Genomic DNA, 25,493 nt, shown 5'->3' on the forward strand with positions numbered 1-25,493 from the left:
AGCCCACCCCTCACCCCAACACAAGAACTCAGTGTTTCTCCAGTGCCGACTTAAAGTGAGGGTAAAGCGCAGTTAGTAGCACTGCTGCTAATTTTTCCCCAGAGTCTCTGCTCCACTCAGTTGTATTTAAAGACTGCTCTCATTGTCTCTGTAAATTAGGCAACCAGAGCTCTGGGATTAGCTGTCAATTTGTAGCCACTGTGGAAAGAATTTGCTTAAGACCTCCATGATTTCATCTATTAACACAGCTGCAAGCATGATCAGGATCTTGTCAAGTGTATCTCAGGCTCCAAGCTGCAGCATGATACAAATTGTATAATGGGTATTTGATGTAGTCTTGAGTCCAATGTGAAGCATGATGGTGATGAACATAACTGTAAAATCCTTAAACACAAAAGATTTTTAGAATATAATTTTTTTTATTTATAATTTATAATTGGCAGATACAAAAAAACTCTTGAACTGTATCCAAAATGTGCAATAAATCACTGTTGATTTTTTTTCCTAAAAGAAAAATACAAAAAGACCATCTACTTTGGAAAGTTGATAGTTGACAACCAATGTAAACTGTAATGAACGGAACTCTACAGAGGGTTTACTAATCGCTACTAATGTTCTTAACTGACTATGGTCATTAACAAATTGCAAATCTGCTTTGCTCTCCCAAGGTGATAACCATAGTCATTACATGTACATACATCTACAATGGTGACAGTCTATTTCCCCACTGTTAAATACAACTAAGGCAATCATATCCATAAGCAGCACAAATGTGTATAACACATTAAAATGAAATAAAAAGTTCTCAAATTGTACCAAGATGTTCATGTGAGAGAGTTTAAAAAAAAAAAAAAAAAAAAAGGGGGAAGGGAGGGGCATTTCCAAACATAATGCTGTAAACAATCACCTTCACTCACCAAGATGCAAAAAGAAATGTTGGAGCTTGTTAAGTGCTAAACAGCTGTTATTACTCAAAATGCTTCAGCAGCCCGAACAAGCATCAACCTCTAGAATCAAATGTTGAAGGCAATAATGCTTAATAATTAACTAAATAAGTATAAAGATAAATCACAGCAGCCACACCATATGAAACTGCTTCCTGCTAGTAAAAATTCCATGACAAATTGTAAACTAAAATAAAAATACAATTAAAAAAAAAAAAAAAACCCAAACACATATTAATTTCACATTTCAACTGAAATACATATACACGCACCCAAAAAATAAAAATAAAAATTCAGTTTAGATCCATATTCTTCCCGTGATCCCATTCTTAGACAGCCCATTAGCATAACATTAGCAACGGCTTTGACATGGTGCTGGTGCCTTACCCTTTATAACAAACAGATATGACAAAAACAAAACAATCTCAATTCCTAAACAGTTATATGAACACATACGGACAGATGCATGAATTCAATTCTCTTTTTTTCTTCTTTTAAATACGCCCTCTGAAGGACAACACTAGGCGAGGATGCGCATGTCAATGGAGAATATTCAAGTGCACCAATTTTGGAAAAAAAAAAAAGTCTGCAATTTGTATGATTCTCATGCTTTTTGAACCTAGTCTGCAGACAAAAAAAAAAAAAAAAAAACGGATCCCTTAAAAAAATAAGCATACATTCCTTTTGTATGGTCCCATCCCACAGATGGCAAATGTCACAAAAGACTCACTAAAAGACTCTAAAAAGAAAAATACAGTTTTGTACACAGAAATGTCCAGCCAATGTTTGTGACAGAAACACACATCCTTCTACATGGCCAAACACACAACCTAGCTCCTTCATTCCTATTCAACTCAAACCTTTAAAACATGCAACATCATTTGAATTCCTACCTAATTTCTGCTGTGCTAGGTTCAAGGTAACTTCCTCAGACACCAACATTTCCAGCTAACTAAAACTAGTACTATGCACTATCAACCCACGATGTCCAAGAGACCATTTTCCAAATACTTTTAAGGACACTGATGTCAAAAAAAGATGCTCATTCATAATGTAAAAACATAATTTCCCTGTCAAAGTATCCATATAAAGCACTTGTGTAGCATACTGTGTGCTCTTCCACTCCAGCACAAACAGCCCAGTAAAGACAATCTGTGGAGTAGTGCAACTCTGTGGAGACAAGTGGACCATCCAAACAAGCAATGGCAAAATGCCTTTGAAAGCCATGACACCAAAAGATGTAAAGGAACCTTATTCATATGCTGAAAAACCTGCCATCACTCCAGGATGGTAAGGAGGAGCTAACCCTGGTTTTCTTAAATCCATTCACCTAGGCTCTCACTATAGGTCCAACTATTTGCTGGCATTAAGGGACTAATAAAACAGCCATCCCTACAAACAGATTCAGGTAAATTGACAATTGGTCTGCTTTTCAGTTGCAGGGTAATTGTGCATAAAACAGTCTTTTATGCAGAGATGCGCTAAACAACACATAACATTTTTCACCTTTTTAACCTGACACCTTCTCTCATTAGTGTAGCTCTAAAATGTCCTTAGGTGACAATCTTTAAGTCTTTACTGCATGCAAATGCAAGAATTACAGATAGTGACAAAGTTGTCAGGCCTGAGCTGCAGTGCAGTTTTTGTAACATTCCTAATGCAGACAAATGTAACTGTTAATGTTAATATATTTTAAACATTGTATACATCACCTTGATGCAGTTACTACAAAGAGCAAAACAATAAAATCCAGCATCATAAGTACCTTTAGGTTTGCACATTTTATAATGGCTGCATGCAGCCACACAATTTAAAGCTAAATGACTGAACTGTTTAAAGCCTTGGACAGACTGGCAAATTTTGGATACCATTTGCAACAAAATGTTGTGGACCTGGTAAAACCCTTGTGAACCTAAAAGGGCTTTAATACATTTTAAAGATATCTTACTGTGTAACATTTTTGTTTGACTAATAAAAACCCATTTCTATAATTGTCCATGTTTGCACAGCAGTGCAGTCTTAAGTAAAAAAAACAAAATTAAAAAAAAGAACAAATCACTGTGATTTGAAGTACATATGCATTTGTAATTTATCATAACATCAGTCATAATAACACATTATGTTAATACTTTAGAAATTAACTGCATACACTGGAAATTTAGTTGAGTTTCAAAAGTAGCAAAACTGGTTGTTTAATTGCAATTTAATGAAATTAGGATTGTCTTCAGAGGGAAAAAGATACGTTGGCCATTATCACTTATTATGATAAAACAAAGCCTTGGTTATTTGTGTAACTGCACATTTTGAATGCCGAAAGGTGTTCTTAATTTCTTGTCTGATCATGCTGAAAAAGATGATCTGACAAGTAATAAAATGCAAAAGCTTATCATAATTTGTCAGTCTGCTAGAAGCTTAAAATCTAATTGCCAAAATAAAACAAAACAAAAAAAATATCATCTTTATGTCATCTTTGACATGTACAATTTAGTGTGTAAAAACTTATAAATACAGGTTGGAATTAAATTTTTCCCACAGGACCAACTTCAATTCAGACAGCAAATATTTGAAAATTTGCTCTTGTTATGCTTAATAATACGTCACAATCCATGCTTTAAGTTTGCACCTAATTTATGTAACTCAGGTAACCTGGCTGTAATACCTTCACTGTGTTTTTCTAACAGATTATGTGCTGGCTGATGTTTATGCATGTAGAGCCTCAGAACAGTGGAATGGAGGACTAAACAGTGACAAAGTCACCTGGACACATATCAAGAGCCACCAGAAGCAGTGTTCTCAAAACTGGGGTTTTTCTGTCAACCTTGATTAAATCTCTTAACTGAACACAAAAGTGCAAATTAATATCACTGTCCTGTCTGTGTCCTCAGTAGTGCTTCTCCTGCAGATAATCTTTCATCTTGTTAGGTAAGGGCAGTTTCTGGATCAGGTCTATTCTTGTGTACTGTCTAATGACAAAGCGACAAAGGTACTGCAGGGAACGCACTTGCATAAACCGAGATACTGGGTTGGTTAGTCTGACAGGGTAGGTTGCAGACCCTGGTAAGCGAGACCTGGAATAGCAAAAAGCTCCATTCTCTGAGTCTCTGATAGAGTGTTCAATTAAGTCAACAATCGATGTGTGTCCCTCCACATCAGGCTGCTCATAAAAGCTGAAACGTCCATTAGAGTGTTCAATGCGGGTGTGGAGGGTTTTGCCCTGTGACCTGAAGCTCAGGCTGAGCAGGTACCTGTCATCTGAACTGTCTCTGACAAGGAATGAGCCATCTGCCAAATTGACCAGCTTTTCCTCAGCCTCCCAGCGTGTGATAGGGCCCCAGTACCAGCCCTGCCTTGCCAGCTTCTTCAGCTCCTCTGTGAGGCTGGTCACAACCATGGGCCCACTGCTCTGGACCGAGTCGTATACACGACTGACCCCAGGAGCTGAATTTGGGTCAAAGTTGAGGTGGTGTCTTACTCTCTCAGCTACCTGACTATCTGAAGAGCTGAACCCTGAAAATGTCCTTGGGATGTGTCCATTACTTGTCATGGGTGGCAGGAGTGGAGACAGGGGAGGCGGGAGCTCTACTCTAGAACTTGGGAGCATCACACTAGCAGAACCAATGAGAAGACTAGTAACAGAGCTCTCCATGAAGAGATCTGCAGGCATCGCACTAACCAGTTCATGTTCCTCTTGTCCCTGGTCTGCATGGAGGGACCCATTGTCTCCTTCAGTCACCACTTCCATTGGAGAGGACCTGTCCATGCAGAAAGAATGGGACCCTTCTGGGTACATTCCCTCATCTAAAGGCATTGTGTACTGGATGTAGTCCTGGGGTGTTAACCCAAGCACCACAGGCACGTCATTTTCATCAATATTCAGATGCAGCTCACCATTTTGTGGTTGCTGAAGATTCTTTAGGGATTCTGCTTGGTCCTGAAAGAGCCCGTCCATCTGGAAATCGTGAAATTCTTTCCGGACACCATTTAAGTTTGGACTAGGGCCAGGAGAGTGGACCATGGCTTTAACTTTTACCTCCATTTTAATACATGCCTCATCAGAGTTGACTGACCGCAAAGGCCATGGCGAAGGACTATAATGGTGACTCCGTAAGGACGCAGATCTAAGGGGTCTCTGGGCTTTTACCTCATTGAAGCTGATGGGCACAGAAGAGGATGAGAAGGTGTCATCATCATCCACAGAGCCTATGGCAGAGGAACCACCTTTTACTTTTGCCTTCTGCTTAGCAGACAGCCGCCTCTTAAGTGATCCCATCAGACTCTCAGTCTTTGAGCGGCCCTTATTCTGCCCCACTCTGTCCTCTTCTCCACCAAGATCACAGCCAGTGAGCTCTTTGGTGTAGCAGCCCCCAAAAAGTGACTCTTCCTTAGAAAACTCTGTAGTCATTGACGACTGCTGGAGCATGACAAAGTCACCTTCCTCTTTGCCCTTTATACTGAGGGACTTGCGAATGGTCTTAAGGCTTATCTTCTTCATTCTGACAGGCCCTCCAAAGTGGGGGCATGTGATGGCTTTTCTGGTATCCTGATGAAAGTACTATCCACAGCGTCCTCCCATCAGGCCACATGAAACAAGTCATGCATACACCGACACCATCAAGCCCTACAGAAATATAAACAAATGATTACAGATATGCCACATTTTTGCTCCTGAAAATACCATACGCTTTGTGACTACAGTATTGACTTAGGTAAATTAACAACAAAATTGAAAAAATAAAAACTCACAGCACACTCAGAAGATATTAATTATGCAACAAATACAGCCATTTGTGCAGGCTGCAACTAGCCTTGTTATTAGTATCATTATAAATTTAATGTTGCTTAGATTATAATTTGACCTATAAGCAGATAAGATAGTCCAATGTAATGTCATAAAACATTTCTCCATCCAACAGTCAAACAAAAGTCTCTTTTTTCATTTAAGACAAAGAAAGCAGCCAATCTTGAGAACACTGAAGCTGGACAGCCCTGCTGCATTGTTTACAACAGCCTGTGTATAAAAAGGGTGATACTCTTATATCTCAATCCAAACACTTCTCCCTCACTGTTAATATTTCTCTTCGAATAAGATGCAACATGCTGCTATATCAAACAATAGAAATGTGAAACTTAACACAACAAAATAAAGCTGCTTAATAATCAAGACTGCAACAATTTGATTACTCACCATTATGTGCAGGAAAATGGTGACTCAGTTGGATGGGTCAAGTTCCACTACCTTTCATTTGATGCTATGAAAAACAAAGGCAGCTCATTTGACGAGTTTTACATGTACGATTCACACAATATTTTATATATGATTAAAACACATAACATACACGTCTACTACAACTTTTAACAGACGCCGTGCGCGTTATTAATAAAAGAAGCGATAGCAAGGTCTGCCCTGACCTGGCAGGGCCTGCGGACACAACAGCATGACTGTAGCTTAGCTACGGTTGTTAGCTTGTGCCTTTAATCACACCGTTATTTAAAAAAAAAAAAAAAGAAAAAAAAAATAATGCTCCGGCTACATTTTAAGTGATGCAATTCGATTGTTAAACGAAAAACACAAAAAAGTGCTTTTGCCGATTTATTTTAGGAGATAGCGTACATGGAATAACGCTAAAGCTAACAACCATTATTTGATTTGTTAGCATGCATACTTTCAACGTACATATTCTAATCCGATAATTACTTTGTAAAACATGTGCAACTGCTTTGTGTCGTTTCTTACCCCGTTGCCTCTACTCCTCTTACACGGCAAAATAAGCCACAGTTGGAGGCATTTGTCTTGTAGCGTTATAACGCGTTCTTGAAAGCTGTTTGTTCCTTGACGATTGTTGCCTAATGTTAGCTTGGCTAATGTCAGCTATCTTGCTACCTAAGCCAGTCAGCTAGCTTTGTTAGCGTCTGCTATCGAAAACATTATCTTCCCTTTAGTCAATTTCTGCACCAAGTCGACAGCATAAAGCGTCCGTAAGGGCGGATTTGGTACTTCTCTAAACGTACTGGTTACCGCATCCGACTGGAATGACACAAGAAGGTAACATCTGCCTCTGTGGGTTGGCTAACAGTTTGCAACTCACGGCCTCTTCCTTTGTTGCCTGTTGAATTGTGGGAGCAGCGGCGGCTTCAGAAGTAACGAATCGGAAACACACAGCAGTTACAGCATCCTCTTTTACCCACACGGGGAATCGTGCTTTTAAACAAACCGATCGTTCAATATATCTTGATGACATTATTTCACCAATCCAAGATAATATTGCTAAATTGCCCCGAAGTTCTTCGGTATTCTTTAAATTGTGGGTAGCGTTGTACAACTACAACTGGAATAATTCATTTTATTGTTTGAGACACGTGGTAAGAATATTAATTTTAAATCATTTGTGATCACATGAAAAGCACTTGACACTCCCTATATGAGCAATTACCGAATGCTTTGAGCAAAGCAACTGCAGTTGCCAAAAGCAGAGGGATGTGGTTGTCCTCACCCAGTCATGGAGCAAGGTGTTGCTGTGAACTTCTCCTTATCCTTACTTCTCTTTACCAATATTACATTATACATATTTATACAATAGACACTAAATGACATGGAGGGCAAGTTACTCAATGTTTTGCAACCACTCAAAATTCAAACTTGTGCTTGCTTTTGTTTGTTCAGTTCGGAATTAAAGCCAACAATTGAAAAAAGGGTTTGTCAATTTACCTTATAGTAAGAATATTTTTTCACCTTCACATTTTCTGCTAGTTATCTTGTGATTTCCACCATTCAGTTTGTATACAGAATATAACCTTTCCCCTGTGCAATAATCAGGATTCTATTTTCCACATATCTGATAAATGTGGAAATATCAACCACTTCACCCTTTTCCCTTAAATGCTGGCTGTGCTCAGCCCTTTAGAGCCCTTGCCTTTTAATTTGTATTCCAAAAACACAACATTAGCTCTCCAAGTATTTTCAAGTATTTAATACTGCAACTAAAACCTGAACTCTGAAATGATACATTGGTTACCTAATTAGTGTCAGTAATGTTTTAAAGTAGATTGTGTTTACCAGTGCCAGGCTAATTTGGACCATATACTGAACATTACATTGTTTTTTCCACACTGTCAAGTGTATGGCAGTCCATCCCCAACCTGCTTAGGGCAGCTGCGTGCAGACAGGCTTTATGCAAAGACTCTAATTATCAGGCCCTATTAGGGTTGATCAAGCTGCCTTCACTTGATGTGTTGGCACAGGAGGGAAGGGCTGGTGGAGGATGGGAGAGGAGGGGTGGCAGCTCTTAGATATAGCACCAAGGACATTCGGAAGCAAGTATATAATGGTTCTACAAGCTAAATTAGATCTGACAAAAACTTTTCTGTGGTTGATATTTGGTGGCAGGAAGTAAAAACAAGCAAACATTCAGCTATGGGCATAAACCAGTCTGATTTGTCACGAAGTGAAACACAGATCAAATAGTTACTAATAGCAGCCTGTGTAGATTTTACATAAACAACATCTTGCTCAAATAGCTTAATAGGAATTGAATAGACTATCTGCATGATGCCGTTAAATACCACAGAGCACAACGAGGGCCTCTCAAGCATCTCTTTTTCTCAAGATAAATGTTTACAAAAGAATTACAAATTTATGTACAGGCACGACTCGAAACACTGAATCTCCAGCAAAGTTGGAACAGAGTACACATGGAGCAGGCCACACTGTTTAATGAGTTACCTCTACATGTGGGGAAGCACTAAGTTTCACCTTCATTTCAAATGAACGCTGTGTCAGCCAGAAATTATTCACACAATGTCTTGTGCTTGAGTTTTGACTCCTCTTACTTGACTCTTTATGTCGAAGGGGGATTGCCAGGGCCCCTCAGTGCCCACCCTCTTATCTTTAACACTCCCAGCGGAGTTAAATGGGTACAGCAGGCATATCACACACTGACAGGGCCAGCGAGAGAACTTGGTTTGTTTCAGGAATGTGGAGTATCATGGGTTAGGCTCAAAATATAGTCTGAGCAGTTGTGGTAAAAATTATGTCCACTTCTGTCTCATAGCTTCATTCCAGCATATTTACTTAGCTGTGGGTCAATTAAGGAGTGACCCGTAGATAAATCAGTCAGTTGTATTGTTTTTTCCCTCCCTAGCTAAAAATGCAGTAATTACTCTTACACCAGCTGTGTCCACACACAATGTAATGACTCAGCTGAAGAGACCTGAGCGCTGTCCAATTGGCTGCCTGGTTACCACATCGAATAAATTGTTCTTGCTTGCTCATGTTCTTTAGGTCTGTGTATCGTCACCCTTGATTTTATGAATTCTGGTAGTATGTTCTTGTATTTTCTTACCATATGGGGTGCTGCATTTTGACCAATCCCAGTAATGATGCGATTAATTAGCTGTTTTGACCTTGTTTTAAATATGAAATGCTTTAAGGGTGACAGCCTTTGCAAAGCAGCCCCTGTGAAAAATCTGCTCATGTTGTGTAAGCCTATCATAACTATAAGCCTACCTATAGTTCACTTCACTATCCTCACCTCACATTTCATGTAAAGTCATGTTAAAGGTTCTATCAAGGAGAAATTATGAGATTGGAAAAGGAAGGGGCCATGTGTTTTGTTTTTGTCCTAGTTTGGGGTAATTTGACAATTTGGGGGAAAACACCTGGGAACCTTTAAAAATGTGTATGCAATAGTATTTCCACTGTGTACGGAACAAAATGCTAGTTATTTTGAAGGCATCTTGTATATTACAGTTACAGCTTATAGGTCTACTGTATGTCAGCAATGAGTGAAACGGATTAGGGTTTGCTTCATCTCTTTAGTGTGACAGAAAATAACAGAAAATGTAAAAACGTTTAAATGTACCATAAAGTTGGCCACCATTAAAACAATAGGCCTTTATATATTATATATGGTTTTCTTATGTTTGCCATAGATGTGGAAAATGCTAATTCCACACATTGGTAACTATTGTGAAAATAAAATTTCCATTAAAATGTTAAGATATAAATTACATTACATTGTTGTAAGTGCTTAAAATTTGACTTTGTTAAGTATTATTAAGCAATAATAATGCTGCAGAGGGTTTGGATTTAAAAAAAAGGAAAAAGAAGTCAAACCATATTTCTGCCCCAATACTTTTTGAACAGTCCCTAATTTGTCGTGATTTTGCAGCGAGTATAAAGCTTCTCTGTTTAAAAAATTTATATTTGTACAGATAAACTTTTATTATAAATCTATTAACTGTGTAACGATAATAGTCTGTGCCAACTAACTCTAAATAAAATATTCATCAGTAGTGTTTCTCTTGTTCATGTTGGTCAGTATAGTTAAACACATGATAACTCATAATTCACTGAGATACTTTGAAAGTAAATCTCAGATTATGCTGATTTAAATCATCATAATTTCCCGCATAGATCACGCTTTCATTCACCAACAGTCAGAGGAGGTTTTTGGTTGCCTAAATTAGAGCAATGTTAAATGCTAAAAACGATATTGTGTATGATTTACAATGTTCAAACATTTTAAAAATTCAGTCATAGTTTAAATATACAAAACACAAATTATAACCTTAAGTTATATATGTAAACACGAATCCCAAAAATCACCACAAGGAATATAAATGAAGGAAAATCTACAGTCTTTAGGCCCTGAGAGAAAATTTAAAAAATATATATATCTCTGAAAGAACTTCTGTTTGGAAAAGCATACCATACACATGATGGACAATGGTACAGGTCTGAATGACATACACTTTACTCCATGTTTTCATTTATTTAAAGTGAAGTTTTGCTTCTTGTCTGCAGCTGATGCTGACAAATGATCCAAGACACACAGAGGCTGTCAAACAAAAAAATGTGATGTACTGTCTGGAGCAAACTCAACCGCTACTGAGAGCTCCTTGTCTGACTTAGGGCGATGTATTTCTCCTTCAGGTAAAGAAGACCACCTTAGTCGTTTGGATGTCAGAACTCACAGTACTTCTGTAGAATGTCAAAAACATTCATAAAAACTCACTCCTATATATTGTATGAGAGGTCAGGGGAACTGGAATACATTTTTTACCTCCAAAGGTTAATGCACCCCTTGGCAGGTCAGTCAATACAACTCATGTTGTGCAGACATCCTCTATTCCATCCCACAAAACTTTATTGTAAATTCTGCACAAGATGAAGAGACAACACATATGGAGCACCTCACTGAATGTATATATATAAACTGATTTCCATATAGTGCGATAGTGCAGCCATATAAAAATAGCATCTCGGGGAGGTTTAAGTAAATATGATAGATAAGGTTTTAAAACAAGGATATATTCTGTTGTGAAAGAATACCAGAAACATTTATCTAATGTCAAGTACAGGTAAAATATATCTACATTTGCTGAGGTAAAACAGTCATGGAAGTAAATTTGCCATCTGCAGCCTCAAACGAGGTGACAGTAAGAGTCTAGGTACAGTACGGAGCCAAATTAATTATGGGCTGAAATCCCTTCGGAATTTTCCCGAAGGTGTGTTATTATATTATTATCATATCAAATTATCATTTGCTAAGTTAGTTAATTATCACCCTGTCGGCTGATCATATCCACGTCGCATCTCAAGTGTGAAATTTCATGCAACTGAATTAACTTAAACAGAGACTATGAAAAGAACTTATGCTTGTACTTGTATTAAGAGGGATGCTCATCTTAAAATTAAGATTGTTTTTAATAAAGAATAAGGTAACACTTGTCAGATCTTCACTTAATATGTCAGCAATGGAAAATGATTATTTTTTTTCCTCACTAACATCTTTGCAGTATCTTGATCTGCAACAAAGCTGGATTGATACATGCAGATGGCTGGTTGATATGTCTCTGTCTTCTGTGGAAATTCCGGCCCCGGATTTTAATTGGTAGGCTGTTTAAAGATTTTTTTGTTTTTCAAAGCAATTATTATTGAATTTCCACTGTAAAGAGGTTTTGTAAACGCGTCTGCAGTCTCTCTATTTAGTTGACTTTACACCGTTTTGCTTCTTGAACGCGACCTGGTTTCAGCACAGGAAGTGGAGTGACGCTGGCGGGGCCGTTGAAAACAAACCCGGGTAGATGTTGTTGACATGACACTGGCAGATAACTAACGTATAGAGAAGCCTCACTCAGTTCTTATTACTTGTTTTTCACAAAACTGGATATAACCTCCCATTGGGACATGGAGTTATCTTCTGTTATCAAGAAAATAGGTAGGTTAAACTGTTAAACAAGCTAATGTAGCTGAGGAGGTTGACTGTAACGTTACCTGAATTTAAGATTAGGATAACAAAAGCCAGTCACCTCCGCTAACTGATTGTAGCCACTCGTATGCCAACTAGCTAATCCTAGCAAAGCTCTAACTAGTTGGTTTCATTTGTTGTCGATTTCTGTAAGGTCACACTATTCTAGTAATCCTACCCAGGGTGGAAATAGATATCAGTGCTAACGCTAGGTAGCTAATGACCCCAGTACAGTCAAACTTCTACAGCTTAGCTAACGTACAGTCACCGTTAGATAACTTAATGCTAGCTAGCTAACCACAGTATACGCTAGCAAAAAACTAAAAGTAGTAAACTCTGCTATATTGTTTTTTCCCCAGCTTAACACTTTGTTTTCTATAAATCCTAGGGCACTCTTTGGTGGAGATAAGAGTTCGAGCACTGAAGAGCCTAATATCTAAGCTGGACCATTCCCTGATTTCTGTCTCCGACATTGTCCAAGAAAAGATGCTGTTTGTGTATCTTCTGGAGTGGTTTAATTTTCCCGAGGTGCCATTGCAGGAGGAAGTCCTTGAGTTGCTTTCAACATTATCAAAGGTAGATCACACTAACGTTACTAAGCAAGAATGCATAAATATTAAACATCCTTTGGAAATCAGTGGGCACAATACGTTGAAAAACAGTAAGTGTAATTGGTCTTGACCACAAGCCTTTCTTCAAGAGAGTTCGCCAGACTTTAACCAGTTGGTTGAGGAGGGCTCAATATACAGTATAATTTAAAATGGCGTACTGGGATTAAGTTGCCTTCACTTTACGTACACAGTGCACTGTGTATGAAATATCAGCAGGTGATTAAATGCAATGATTCCAGTATCCATGCTAAGTGTAGTTCTATTCTAAACCTACACTCAACATTATATTTTCAGCATCCTAGTGCAGCCCAGATGCTGAGAGACGTTGGGGTGGTGGACTTTCTCACGCAACTGTCTCCAAATGTAGAGCCCAGACTGCGAGCTGTCATCAGCGGAACCCTAGACCAGCTGTTCCAGCTACCTGAGCTACTCCCCAGTCATATAGTGGCCTACTCACATAGACCGCACAAGACAACTTCAACAGGTGGTGGACATGAGCCAAATATTTGTTTGTGTTTAGAGTCTGTCATGTACAAATTGCTGAATGTGGATCTTACATTGGAGAGATGTGAGAGAGGATAGGTTTTATTGTTTTTTGTTTTTTACTTTGCAGACAGATATGTATATGAAATGTTTGCAGTATGGAAAATGTTTTTTAACAAACCTGGGGCCTCTGGTTTACTCCTTGCAGTTATTTCACCTGAAGAAGATTTTAATAAAATGGGATATTTCCGCAGGAGTATTCAAGGTTCTACAGAAGTACTAACTCATAAAGTAGCAGGTACCTTTATTTTGAAATATTTTAAAACCTAATGTGCAATTTTTTCATTTTGATTGGTTTCATCTTTTTTTCCCCCACAAAGTTAAAGTCGTACATTTAAATTTGGATTTAGTTTTACATCTTTATTGCTCTGTGTGTTACAGTGCATGAGTCTGTGAAGTGTCTGAAGTTTTCTGTCTTCCCGTGGCTCACTTTGACAAACACAGACCGACACATACTTTCATCCAATAAGAGGTTTGTGAGTATAACTATATCCATATGTGCCTACTAAAAATACAGTTGAAAATTAGCAGAATCTGGTACATGACTGTTGTTCTATGTGAGCTAAACATGTAAAATATATTTTATCTGTTATACAACTTCACAGGGCTCTGGAGAGCAGTTAAATCGCTTAGCATTAATGTATCTCTTTAAAATCTTTTAAAACAGTTCTCTAAGGAGCACCAACCCCAAATTGGTGCGGACTACATGTGAACTTCTGTGTGATGTTATTATGCAGGACTTTCCTGCTGAGATTTTCCTACAGAGGCCCAGTATTGTAAAGGTACACAACATCTTCTTGTATTCGCAATAGTACTGTAATTTTTAATATGTTTATACTAGTTTTATCCCATCTGTAATAGGTGTTGTCTGAATGTATACAGGTTTTTGTATAGGTACCGGGGTTTTCTTCTGTTTTAGTGTCAACTAAGTTTACGTTGATCTCAAATGTTTGCACAAAAACTTGAGTGTATAATAATTTGAGTCAACTTTGGAACATAGCATACAAATAGTGGTCAGTGGTCTTATTCTAACTTTAAAGGCTGTATGATTTGTGTAAATTCTGGGAGCCTTCAGATGGTGAAACGTTGGCAGAAAGGTAGCTTGTGGCTCAGATACAATATTGGTGTCTAAAGAGTCAAAATTAAAGATGTCATTGAAGATGTCATCGGAACATTTTTTTGTTCTTCGTTTTCATTTACATCAGTTAGATGAAGTTAATTGTTTTAATTGGCTTATGTGACTATCCCGTAATGGATTCATGGAATGGTCAAGCAAGCCACTGTCAAAAAAATAATCTATCAAATGGTGTCCCTGAACGATACACCAATTTATAATTCTTTGGCCCTGATCTTGCAGAACATTGTAGAGGCCTCTGGAGGCTTAGTTTGCTTGACTAGGTATTAGATTGCTCTGAGAATATAGTTGGTCATTGTATATCTCTTGTAGGAACTAAAGGTCCTTGGTGGAGTTTGCTTTTTCCACCTCCTTGAACATCAGGGAACTGTAAAAACAGTTATCGTTGTCTGGATGATAGACAGGGTGACTTCTAATCCTGGAATTTACAGGCATCCATTAATAGAAGTGGGTCATTAAGACATTACTATTTTGATTATGAAAAAATCCATACTTTTACATTAATCTCAGTGCAGTATTACCATACTGTCACCATGCAATCAAACCATGAAAAATAAATCTGTATGGATAAGCACTTGGCTTCTTGTGGCTTTACTTGCCCTTCATTTAAGTTATTAGGGCTATGAAGATAATTTAAAAGACTTTGGTTTAGAGACATCAAATCATTAGTTACAATCGCAAATGACTGGTTGTTCATTATGCTTGTAAAAATCTTTCAGTATGAACAAAATTAAATAACACCTTTGATTCCTGATTCTATTTTCAGAACCTTTTGTCCCTGTTGAAAGTGGGTCTAGGTAAAGGTGAGGTGGGATACGTACACGTGCAGGCTCTCTCCTGCCTGCGGCATCTTTGTGCAGGGCTAAGGAGGAGACTGCGCCTTCATCAAGATCCAGGCTTCTATTCTACAAAGCAAGGTAGCATGCAATATGAATTAGATTATATACAGATCTTTGTGTTTCTCAAGAGTGATATCAGATGTTTTTTTTTTTTTGTTTTTTTTTTATAAAATATTTTTTATCTGTTTGTCCAGTTTGTGTTTTTATGGTAATAAGTACCAATCGCCTGTGTGCATAGAGGCACTAAATTTGAATCCCTTTGTTTTGCATTTTTAAATATACATCTGCTATTTTTTCTTTTAAAGTAGGTGTGAGAAAGTAAAATGGAACGATTTCTGTCTAATCCTTCTGCCTAATGTCTTGCAAGGGGAATATCACACCACAAACGTAACACCACAAAATTCTCACAAGCCTCTTCTATTTGCTTTACCTCACTTTTGGGACTGTGTAGAGCCAGTGTCCCAGAACTCCTCCTTCTCCCATTCCCATGATGTGCGGGGGACCCAGCGTTCCCAGGCTTCCTCCCCATTGGCAGAGTGCTCTCCCCGGCCCTCTGTAGTGGGACGCACTGGCCAGAGAGCCAGAGGAGATGGCCAAGATGGAGATGTAGTTTCTGACAGGTGTGTGCACATAGGGGAAAAACAAAAAAACAAACAAATAAAAAAAGAGATAATGAAAAACTTCTTTTGCATGTCTTTACCAATCACGTTGAGTGAATGCACATATTCACTCGGTTTGGCTTCGATCACACTCCTCAGACACAAATGGTATTATGTTAGTCTGTTTAGACTGTCGACCTACATTGCCAGTTCTGTATATCAGACCTTATGTTTAACAAGAGAGTCATACTTTTTGGAAATGTGTGCACAGTAGGCTTTTCTGGGGCTTTGATAAAGACAGAATTACTAGTGACACCAGCAGCCCACACAAGAAGGTAAATGATGTGAGGCTGTGTAGGATTTTATTCTGAATATGAATAATACATGGAGCCCTCTAGCGGCTGATATGTAGTCTTTAAATATCAGTTCTGATTCCCATGATGGCCTATTTAGTTTTTATGATCCATCGCTATACAGCTTGTTCGCCACTTGTATTTGAGCGGTCTAAGCACAGATCATGAATTTACAGTTGTCTTCCACTCTTGTCTGTGATTCATCCAGTGGCAGCTCGCACAGAGGTGGAGCACCCATCCAGCCCGCGGAGCCTTCACCTGCAGATTTGGCCCATTTGGAGCTTCCTGACTTGGGTGGAGAGGATGTGCTGGAGCTGCAGTTACAGCAGCTAACTTTGGCTCAGTTCACTCTTGCCACCATGGAGCATGCCATACCACTTCTTAAGAGAGGTAGGATTCCTTTTTTGTTTTGTTTTTTTAAGGAAAGGACGATATCTAAAAAAATAAACACTCCACTCACTGTTGTTTTTTTTTCTTCTTCTAGTTTCCCCGTACATACTTTGACTGTATTAGATTAGCAAATATTTAATCTTATCACACACATACACAAAGAAAACAATCTTCCATGTTTGTGTTCTCTTCCTCTCTCTTCCTCTCTCTCATCTCTCAGAGGGTATGCATTTGTTCCATCATGTTGTGGAGCTGCTGTGCGATGCCATCTTTCTGCTTGGGGACAGTGTTTGTGAGCTGGTCTGGGACGATCGCAGCCTGGTGGGGATGGAGCTGGCAAGTCAAAACACAACTCATGACAGCCTCTTATGTAGATGAATGGATATACTTCACTGAAAAGGGCAACTGATTTGGCCACCAGACAGTTTGCTAGAGACACACAGGCATATGGTACTCAACTGTCAAGGAGAACTCTGGGCATGGGATTGAGCTGAATGAATTATATAAGGGTTACAAAGGCTTCCTGCTGGTTACAAGAAGCTTCTCACACATACATTCACAACTCTCATCTGTACCCTGAATTTATCCAATTACAGAACTGTTCAGTTAGTAAAAGTCTACAAAGTCCACACAATGATATTTATTTATTTGTGTGTGTGTGTGTGTGTGTGTGTGTGTGTGTGTGTGTGTGTGTATATATAAAAAAATAAAATGTTATACTCCCTGACTGTTTAAAGAGTATGTTCCTCTGCAGGGTGACTTATACACTTGTCAAGCCCAGGCCCCTGTGGCCCTCTGCTGTTTAATACATGTCCAGAGCCTTGCAGCCTGAGAACTGTTTTGTCATCTTTATGTGGAGAGCAGCCTTTGTGTGCCAGACCTCTAGGATTTTCCTGTGGGAATGGACCAAACAGTTCATGCCTTCCATGGCAATGCACAGGGCATCTACTGCCCCCTGCTGGTGCTTATTTTCTATTGTTTATATTCTGCTCCAAGAACAAAGTGGCTGAGAATAGATTGTTCCAATTTATTCAAACGGAGATAGGGTGGATCTGTATCTCATCCCAAAATAACCCTGAAATCTGATTACAGTCAATTCCTTACCCCTAGAATGAATTTTTCTCTTGGCTCCCAGCCACTACATGCACACATGCTTGTGTGGCATTTTTGCTTTTGTCTACATTTCTGTGTGTCTGTATTTTAGAAGGAGAAGCTGCAAGTCTGCATGGAACTATTGGGGGATATCCTCATCTACCATCAGAGCTATTCAGCAGACATTCCCCACAGCTCTCAGATTCACCACAGAATGGCCTACACAGGCACTGCAATAATCACCATTAAACTCCTACAGACCATCCTCCCTCCTGAAAAGGTGAAGGTTTGCCTCTGTGACCATATTTGTTATCATTTTGCTGCAACTTCATAAACAGTAAATAAATGGGTTTTTACCTTTTGACAGGCTGGTGACAATCTCCCTGAAAGCATGGCAACAGCTGTTTTCTATCTATGCTTGGATACATCATTGGGAAGTTTATTTCCCAGCATCCAAGAGACAGCAATAGCCTATTTAGAGCAGGTGAACTCAGACAACCATGACCTCTACAACAGGGTGACTCGTGCTGCCCTCTGGATGGAATCCACTTGCAACTTCCTCAAAGAGGCAAGGGCTGAGGTATGAACTACTGTTTATAGCTATATAACTGACTGTTGATTTCTTTAAAGAAATGCTGCTGTACAAATGAGTCGTATTTAGGTGGTGTTGTAACACAATCTTATAAGTTTATGACTCCTTAATAGGTTTATTAAATTCTTGATGTATTTCCTTATCAAGGGAGAAAAGAATTGGTTGGAGTTACTGGAGCTGGCAGACCAGGCAATAAATGGCCTCCCATTTCACCAGCACTTACCCATTGTCAAGGAATGTCTTCACATTTCCTCTTACCTGTGAGATAAAAATCCTAGTTTTATACAGCGCAAACTATTACTATATTTACTTTGTATTTAAAAATTGTACATTTTTTGTTACATTCACAATTATGCAACTTTTGGTCATTCGTCATTAGGTGGAAGTTTGATCATTCCAGTCCACTCCTCCAAACAGAGAGCCAGAGACTTCTGTTGAAGCTGCTGGCCCATCCCTTACTGCCTGTCAAGACGGAAACATACGAATGCACTTTAAACCTAGTCAAGGTCAGGGCAAGCCATGTTATATAGGCAGTATATAATATTATATTCTAATATTATAGTCTGTGTAACAGTGTCTGTGTAACAGTGTGTCTATTTTTTGGTGGGACATCCATATGTAAATAAGTAGAATGAAGAGGGGTGAATCACTAATCTTTGACTGTGCTTAATAAAAAAAAATCACTTAACATTTGAATTCAGGCTTCTTTTCATTTTACTAAGCACTGAGTGACTGAATGGCTACATTTAGAGTGAAATTGAAATCCTTTATGCATGGACAAGTGAGAGGATAGTGATAATTTATGATGTGCTTTGGTGTGATTACATGCACCTCTAGGACTGCCTTGGCATCCAGAATGTGTCACGACAGGAACCAGGATCTTGTAGTGGAGTCAACTTTCTTCTTCACCACAGGGTACTATATGAAATAAGTTCATTCGGACTTCAAGACTCTGCAGATAAGGTAGGTGTACTTGCCGCAAATCTACAGTACAGAGTACTGCGGGTGTCTCTTTGATATGTATTTAGGAATAAGGTTTTGTTTAAAATTATAATTGCACTATTAACACGCATACTCATGAGAGTAAAACTACTGGGGTTTTTGTGTACTGTGTGTGTTCTACATTACTTGAAGGTCATGCATGCAAACTTCTAGGCTTGACTAATGTCGTGTAATTTAGTTGTTTCAGAAAGTCTGTCACTTTCCGTATCTGCTAGTAAACGTTTTATCAGGAGTGCTGTTGTGAATTCATCAGTTTACCTGTGATCTATAGGTGAACGTTGCTGCCAAGGATATCCTGCTCTTCCTGCTCAAAGGACGATTAATGATGACAGCATCAACGTGGGGCAGATTCACTGAGGCAATTTACCCGGTCATGCCCATATTACAGGTGTTGTGTTCTCTGTAGAGGCTGCATTGTAATTGTACTGCAGAGCTCATAAAGCTGCATCTTGTTTAGAAGTTATTACATTGTATTTATTGAGTCAGGGGAAGTGGTGAATGTTCCTCACAATCAAAACAACTATGATCAAAAGTGCAATTTTAGCGCTCTTGAACGACAAAAACTGCATATTGAGCTGCCAGTGAGAAAAATGTGGTTATTTTCTCATTTACATATTCTGTGTTATATTGTTTCCTTTTTGGGGGGAAAAACAAGCTTTTATTAATTGTTCAGTTTCAGGCAACAGAAAGCCTGGAAATTCTTCATGAATATACATGAGATTTTGACTAGGCTGTCAAGTGTGATTTAATTCAGAGAGACCATTCAGTGATGGGCCCGCCATGTCAACTAGACTCAAAATGAAACCACCCACAATCAAAGTGATGCATATTTTATTTACTGTTTAGCTGGAATTCCCCAATGTTTGCTCCATTGTCTGCCAGGGTAGTCTGACTCTGTGTGTGTGTGTGTGTGTGTGTGTGTGTTGCAGGGTTATGCCAGCACTGAGGAGTCACTGGGAAACTGTATCCTACTAATAAGTGACATGTCGGCCATGGCAAGTGACATGTTTCCAAGTACAGTCAAGCTTAAAGCAGCACTCCGACTCCTTTTCACTAAACATCCCGTGTGAGTCTGGGCTCAGGGTCTTTGTTGTTACATTGTTTGTACTTGTGTCTCTCTGGATTTGTTTGAATGTTATGGCCTTTCTTAGATGTGTGTGCATAACAGAGTTGTGTGTTTATGTGTGTCTAACTCCTTGATGGGATGCTTCTTCTGTGTGAAATCGAAAATGATGTTGGGTCTCCTGAGATTATGAATATTTTGCTTTTAAGCACTTGTGATGGACATATTCCCACTGTCTGTTGCTGTCAGGTAATGCTCTCATCAAGTCATCCAAAAGCTGTGATGCCTGTGTAAAACAGCTACTCAATCCCAGTCTATGAATATTGATAGAGATGGAAATTAACACCAGACACTGGCCAGGAGCTAGCGCTGGTAAATTTTGGCAAAAGCTAATAGATTTGTCTACTCTGCCAGTCACTTTTTTGACAACGTATAATTATTTGGATGCGATTGTAAAAAAACAAACAAACATGAAATGCAGGTACTATTTTTGCCACGTCTCAGTGGTTTAATGCATATAAAATGCAGGTTTAGCACATAAATAAGTTGTTTTATATTTTGAGTTGTCAGTGAAATGTTGCACTCCCCACTCTGTTTAACTCAAGCAGTGTGAGAATAACGGCAGTGCAACAAATCCTTCCCCACCTAAGTAGTTCTGATGAGGCCAAAACAGCAAGACCAGACCTGGATCAAGCAACGATCTCTTCACTGCCTAATCTCTACTGTCTCAGAAGCCCTTTAGACATTTCCCTGGACACCAGCAACAAGTCTGTTCTCAAGGTATGAGTCTACTAACAAAGTAAGAAGAACACACATATATCAGTGCACATACAGGTATAAGTCCTTACTTAAAATGTATAAAATGTGTAGGTGGAGCTGGTGGAGAAGCTATTTTCTATCCTGTCTTCAGACAATGTTGACATCTCCTTGAGAAGATCGGCTGCCGAACAGCTGTCCGTAGTGCTCCAGAGTAAGTTGCCATCAAAAATCCTTTTAAAACTAATTTATTATAGTATTCTAATACACTTTTTTACTCTTGGCTTTGCCAGGCTAAATGTTTAGTCTGCTTCTATGTATTTCTCTTGACATGGCAAGTCATTTAATTTAAATCTCAAAGGCATAAACAGGTGAAACTTGAGCTCCTTTTTAATTGCTTATGATTTGATCCCATGAAATGTCCTCTGTGTTGTACCCCTTATCTGTAAATGGGAAATTATTGCTAAGAATGCAGATTGCAGTTGCTAAAGAAAAAACATTTTTTAAGTTGTGATTGACATTAGGCATGAAATACCATGAAACATATCAATCTCAAAAAAGTTGGAAAAGCCTAATTAGGTCTTTAGATTCATGCACTTAAAAAAAAAAATAAAAATGAAACACCCACTTTGTAAGTTTGATAAAGCAAAGATCTACCCTCATAAAAACAACAGTTTTACAGCAACAGAGCTAGTGCCTTCCCACCACCATATGTTTTAGGCAAGCAGGAAAAGCAAATAGTTGCAGATTATGCAGTTGTTTATTGTCAGCATATTGAATTGTTCTCCTATGTCCCTGCAGACACAGCAGTGCACCCAGTGCTGAAGAATCTCGGAATAACAGACAAAGTCATTTCCTTCATTATGGAAAGTGTAAACAGCAACAAGGTAAAGGAAAAAAAAAACTGGCTTTGTTAAAGAGATAATAGATGTCTTCCGAACAAATGTCTGTTGAAATCAAATAAAACCAACCCTGTATGTCTGTATTCACTTGTGCTCACATTTCTGTACATGTCCTCGCTTATGTGCTCATTGTAAGTACATGAGTTGCCAGAGGATATGGAGGAAGTCCACTGAGGCGTGCATGATAGAAGGATGAAATGGCCTGTATTAATAGTGTCAGACAGGCCCTGGTCAGCAGTGAGTTTTACCCTCTAGTTACTGCAGTCCGCTGATCATTCCCAGGCTTTGAAAAAGAAGCTGCTAGTCGTCCAGCATGTTTGGCTACACAGAGGTTGAGGAAGGGGTCCACATAGAATGACTTGTCTCACCTAGAGTAACAAGTATGCATAATGGGAATTACTGCAGATTGTGTTTATCCCAACTCTCCCACTGCCTGCGACAGTCATAAAATGTATGCTTTGCTTATGTGAAGTGACACTAAAGAGTTTCTTTCCATTTGTATGTGTCAGAGACTAAGCAGGAGCAGACAGAAGGAGAATGTGCGTTTGTGTTTTCCATGCAATTAAACACAGAGTACGTATGTTGCTGTTTTCCCCAGAGCCTGGATTGCCTGCTGGAGTCTTGTGTATGTATCCTGAGGAAGCTGGTGTATGCTGATCCATCTCTGAGGCACAGCCTGGCACAGCACAACCTCCTGCTCCTCACACTGCTCAGGGGTACATTCACAAGACAACTCATTAAGTAACAGCTATACATGTTGTGTTGTGGAGCTCAGGGGCACATTTTCAAAAAAGATGGCAGCATATCTATTGATGCATAGCCTTTAATCACATTGTCACTATGTACTAAGTGACATATTAGTGTGGTGCAATTTGTTGCCATGGATCTCAGGAACATTACATTATTTTAAATATTTATCTGGAGTGCTACAGCTCGTGAAACACAGAGAGATGCAAAATCTTGGCACATATGTAGCACAAATGTTAGCACCTTATAATTAATTAGGGGACACATTATAACAGCTGCACCATCACTGCACTTTTTGGATCAGTATTGACAGGTTTTATACAAAAGTACTTTGTACTTTTCTGTTTCTTCATAGCCCACAAATGTATTGTTGGAATAACGTAATTAAAAGCACTAATGTGTTTCATTGAGATGCCAGATGCCAAACATGATTTTAAAATGTTCTTTTTATTGTTTGTTCTTAATTCATTCATGAGTTAAAGATACAAAGTTCATGTTGTCTTCATTTCAGCATCCTTGATATTGAAGCAGAACAAATCCAGTGGAAGTGAAGTTGCTGTCCTAATGAGTTTACTGCTATTTGATGAGATTGCTAGCATTGAAATATGGTGAGTGTTTTTCTGTCTTAACCATGCTTTTAAAATATCCACCCAGGCTGTACTTTGATTTACAAAGTTTTCCCTGACTAATCAGGTCGGGCAAGTCTAGCACAGATGTGAACCTCGCATCGTTCTCCCTACCACTGACAGTAGTTCGGAGGTAAGGTTATCTTTGAGGTTTTGGAGATCATAGCAGGGCTCCTTTCACCCCATCAACAGCACAAACGTTTTACTCTTCTCCTAATCTCATTCCCAGGTACAACCTCCCATTCCAAGCAGGGAGTCATCACGCTGTTAGTCCATATTGCTGTGTCCTGCCTCCATCCTCTGACCTCTTGACCCTGGAACCTGCCCGGCAAGTCTTGCAGGTGGCTTGGAATACTGCATGGTTTTCTGGAATAGACAACCTTCTTGAGGAGTTGCCTGATGCCTCTACCAGGATTACTGAGTAAGAACCTTAATGTTTCTTATTCTTACTAACAGGTACTCTGATATTGTGCTCCTGTTTGAAAAAGAAAAAAAACTATTTACAGTGTATTAATCTACCTATTATAAATTACAAGATATTTTGCATTGTTTTTGGATAACCCTGTGATATTTTCTTATAATGTGAAGAACAGGACCAGAAAAATAATCAAAGAACGTTTTAACCGTGGAAACTGCATGCTACAAATAAGTCCTAAACAGCATTTTCTCTTATGAAGAATTGCAGAGAAGAATTAGTTCCAGAAGCCTGGAATCTTGTGTTTCATCTGTCTCCATTTACTTCTAATTCAAACAGATGAGAATGTCTCTCACACAGTTTTAACCAACTTTATTACAACAAAGATGTTTAAAGCATGTTATAAATGGATCAGTCTGCATGAAACTAAATTTTACTTGTATCTTAGGGAGAAGATTTCTATTTATCTATTCAAGATAAATTAGTTAGGGAAAATTGAGAGGCATCTGTCATGGACTATTTTGTGTAAAGGGCAGTTTTTATGATTCTTCATATTTTATGACAGTTTTTGATGATATTGCTTCATAATTGTAGCTGCATCTGCATGTTTCATTTTCAGAAAACATCTCCCTTTGGATGATTCATAACTGTCTCTTCTCTCCACATTGGTGATCCAATATGCTTGCTAATGCAATCATTAGTATGCTTCTGAAGATGCCACTTGCACAACACTTGTCAGCACATCAATAGTCATGTATGCATCTGATTCTGATTAAGTAATTTTTTTTTAAACCCATTAACAATTTGTTCCCCACAGATATCATCCTGACTTAAAGCTGTCAGAAGCACAGGTTCTGTCTCTGCGAGCAGTGCACCTTCCCACTGCACTGCAGGATTGCATCCAGGCCATTGTCACTGCAGCAGGACACAGTTCAGTGACCTCTGCTCTCTCCAGGCTGAGCCTCTACCTGCTTATTGACAGATTGGCCGTCCCTCACATCCCCACCCACAGCTGTACAGACACCCTTCACTCCCTCAGTTGGCAGACAGCAGTGACAAGGTATGCTGAATTCAATACACTGTAGGTTCACTTGCTGATAAACAACTTTGTAATATGTCTTGTAAAAGGTTATGAATGAAATGATTAAGGGTTTTATGGTTGCTATTATATTGCTATTATATACTGCTGGTATAGAAGAGAACAGAGCTTGCTTTAAACATTTTTTTTCTGTGGCTCAGCGAGCTCATTGTGTCCTTGGCTTTTGTCTTATTTAGAAACAGTGGCATTACTATAACTGTTTCTGTTTTAAGAGCTTTGATATGACTATTATGGCTTTCCTGGGCAAAAATGATGAACAGGATATATTTTACAAATAGTTTATTTATTTCGCAACCTTGATTTAAACTGAATGTTTCTTAAGTCTTTTTGCTTCCCTTTTAATTGCCACCATTCTGCCCAAATATACTTTAAAGTTATAAACAGGCCATTGCATAGGATATCGTCCCTGTTAATGCCTCCCGGGTGCAGCCATTTTCCCTCATTCCTTTTTGCAACCTCTGTCAGGTTGCACAGTGATTGTGAGTGAATGGCCCCTTCCAACTCTAAATTCTGAATTGCTTTTTATGCTTTAAATT

General features: G+C 38.8%; 2 protein-coding genes across 9 annotated transcripts in view; one reads left to right on the forward strand and one right to left on the reverse strand.

The window, feature by feature from the left end:
* Positions 1–399: 399 nt before the first annotated feature.
* On the reverse strand, positions 400–7,173 carry LOC137104848 (suppressor of cytokine signaling 6). Of its 2 annotated transcripts, none has more exons than XM_067486607.1 (3): positions 6,954–7,173; positions 6,130–6,193; positions 400–5,562 (listed from the first exon to the last, which is right to left on the reverse strand). In XM_067486607.1, the coding sequence occupies exon 3, from the start codon at positions 5,434–5,436 to the stop codon at positions 3,826–3,828; it is 1,611 nt and encodes a 536-aa protein (XP_067342708.1). In that variant the 5' UTR covers positions 5,437–5,562; positions 6,130–6,193; positions 6,954–7,173; the 3' UTR covers positions 400–3,825. The 2 variants fall into 2 exon arrangements, with proteins under 2 accessions (XP_067342708.1, XP_067342707.1); XM_067486606.1 differs by having other exon boundaries at positions 6,679–7,173.
* A 4,807-nt stretch (positions 7,174–11,980) lies between these two features.
* rttn (rotatin) overlaps positions 11,981–25,493 on the forward strand; it is a 30,758-nt gene continuing 17,245 nt past the window's right edge. For 3 of the 7 annotated variants that reach the window (XR_010911722.1, XM_067486049.1, XM_067486050.1), the window contains exons 1-25: positions 11,981–12,163; positions 12,582–12,769; positions 13,099–13,288; positions 13,496–13,585; positions 13,729–13,819; positions 14,015–14,129; positions 15,249–15,399; positions 15,773–15,941; positions 16,482–16,663; positions 16,884–16,999; positions 17,868–18,035; positions 18,123–18,335; positions 18,495–18,607; positions 18,727–18,853; positions 19,185–19,310; positions 19,621–19,737; positions 20,279–20,415; positions 21,018–21,192; positions 21,283–21,382; positions 21,970–22,055; positions 22,669–22,786; positions 23,329–23,425; positions 23,511–23,576; positions 23,673–23,864; positions 24,676–24,918. Coding sequence is in view for 6 of the 7 variants with exons in the window: in XM_067486049.1 (XP_067342150.1) it covers positions 12,133–12,163; positions 12,582–12,769; positions 13,099–13,288; positions 13,496–13,585; positions 13,729–13,819; positions 14,015–14,129; positions 15,249–15,399; positions 15,773–15,941; positions 16,482–16,663; positions 16,884–16,999; positions 17,868–18,035; positions 18,123–18,335; positions 18,495–18,607; positions 18,727–18,853; positions 19,185–19,310; positions 19,621–19,737; positions 20,279–20,415; positions 21,018–21,192; positions 21,283–21,382; positions 21,970–22,055; positions 22,669–22,786; positions 23,329–23,425; positions 23,511–23,576; positions 23,673–23,864; positions 24,676–24,918 (3,401 nt within the window). In the remaining variant the exon portion in view is untranslated. The remainder of the gene's footprint in view (positions 12,164–12,581; positions 12,770–13,098; positions 13,289–13,495; positions 13,586–13,728; positions 13,820–14,014; positions 14,130–15,248; positions 15,400–15,772; positions 15,942–16,481; positions 16,664–16,883; positions 17,000–17,867; positions 18,036–18,122; positions 18,336–18,494; positions 18,608–18,726; positions 18,854–19,184; positions 19,311–19,620; positions 19,738–20,278; positions 20,416–21,017; positions 21,193–21,282; positions 21,383–21,969; positions 22,056–22,668; positions 22,787–23,328; positions 23,426–23,510; positions 23,577–23,672; positions 23,865–24,675; positions 24,919–25,493) is intronic. The other 4 variants (XM_067486044.1, XM_067486047.1, XM_067486046.1 and 1 more) reach the window with 2 other exon arrangements.

The sequence above is a fragment of the Channa argus genome, chromosome 19 (assembly GCF_033026475.1).
Source record: "Channa argus isolate prfri chromosome 19, Channa argus male v1.0, whole genome shotgun sequence".
Taxonomy (NCBI): domain Eukaryota; kingdom Metazoa; phylum Chordata; class Actinopteri; order Anabantiformes; family Channidae; genus Channa; species Channa argus.

Excerpts from the sequence above, each read along its gene's own strand:
- LOC137104848 (XM_067486607.1), bottom strand. The coding sequence starts at position 5,436 with ATGAAGAAGATAAGCCTTAAGACCATTCGCAAGTCCCTCAGTATAAAG.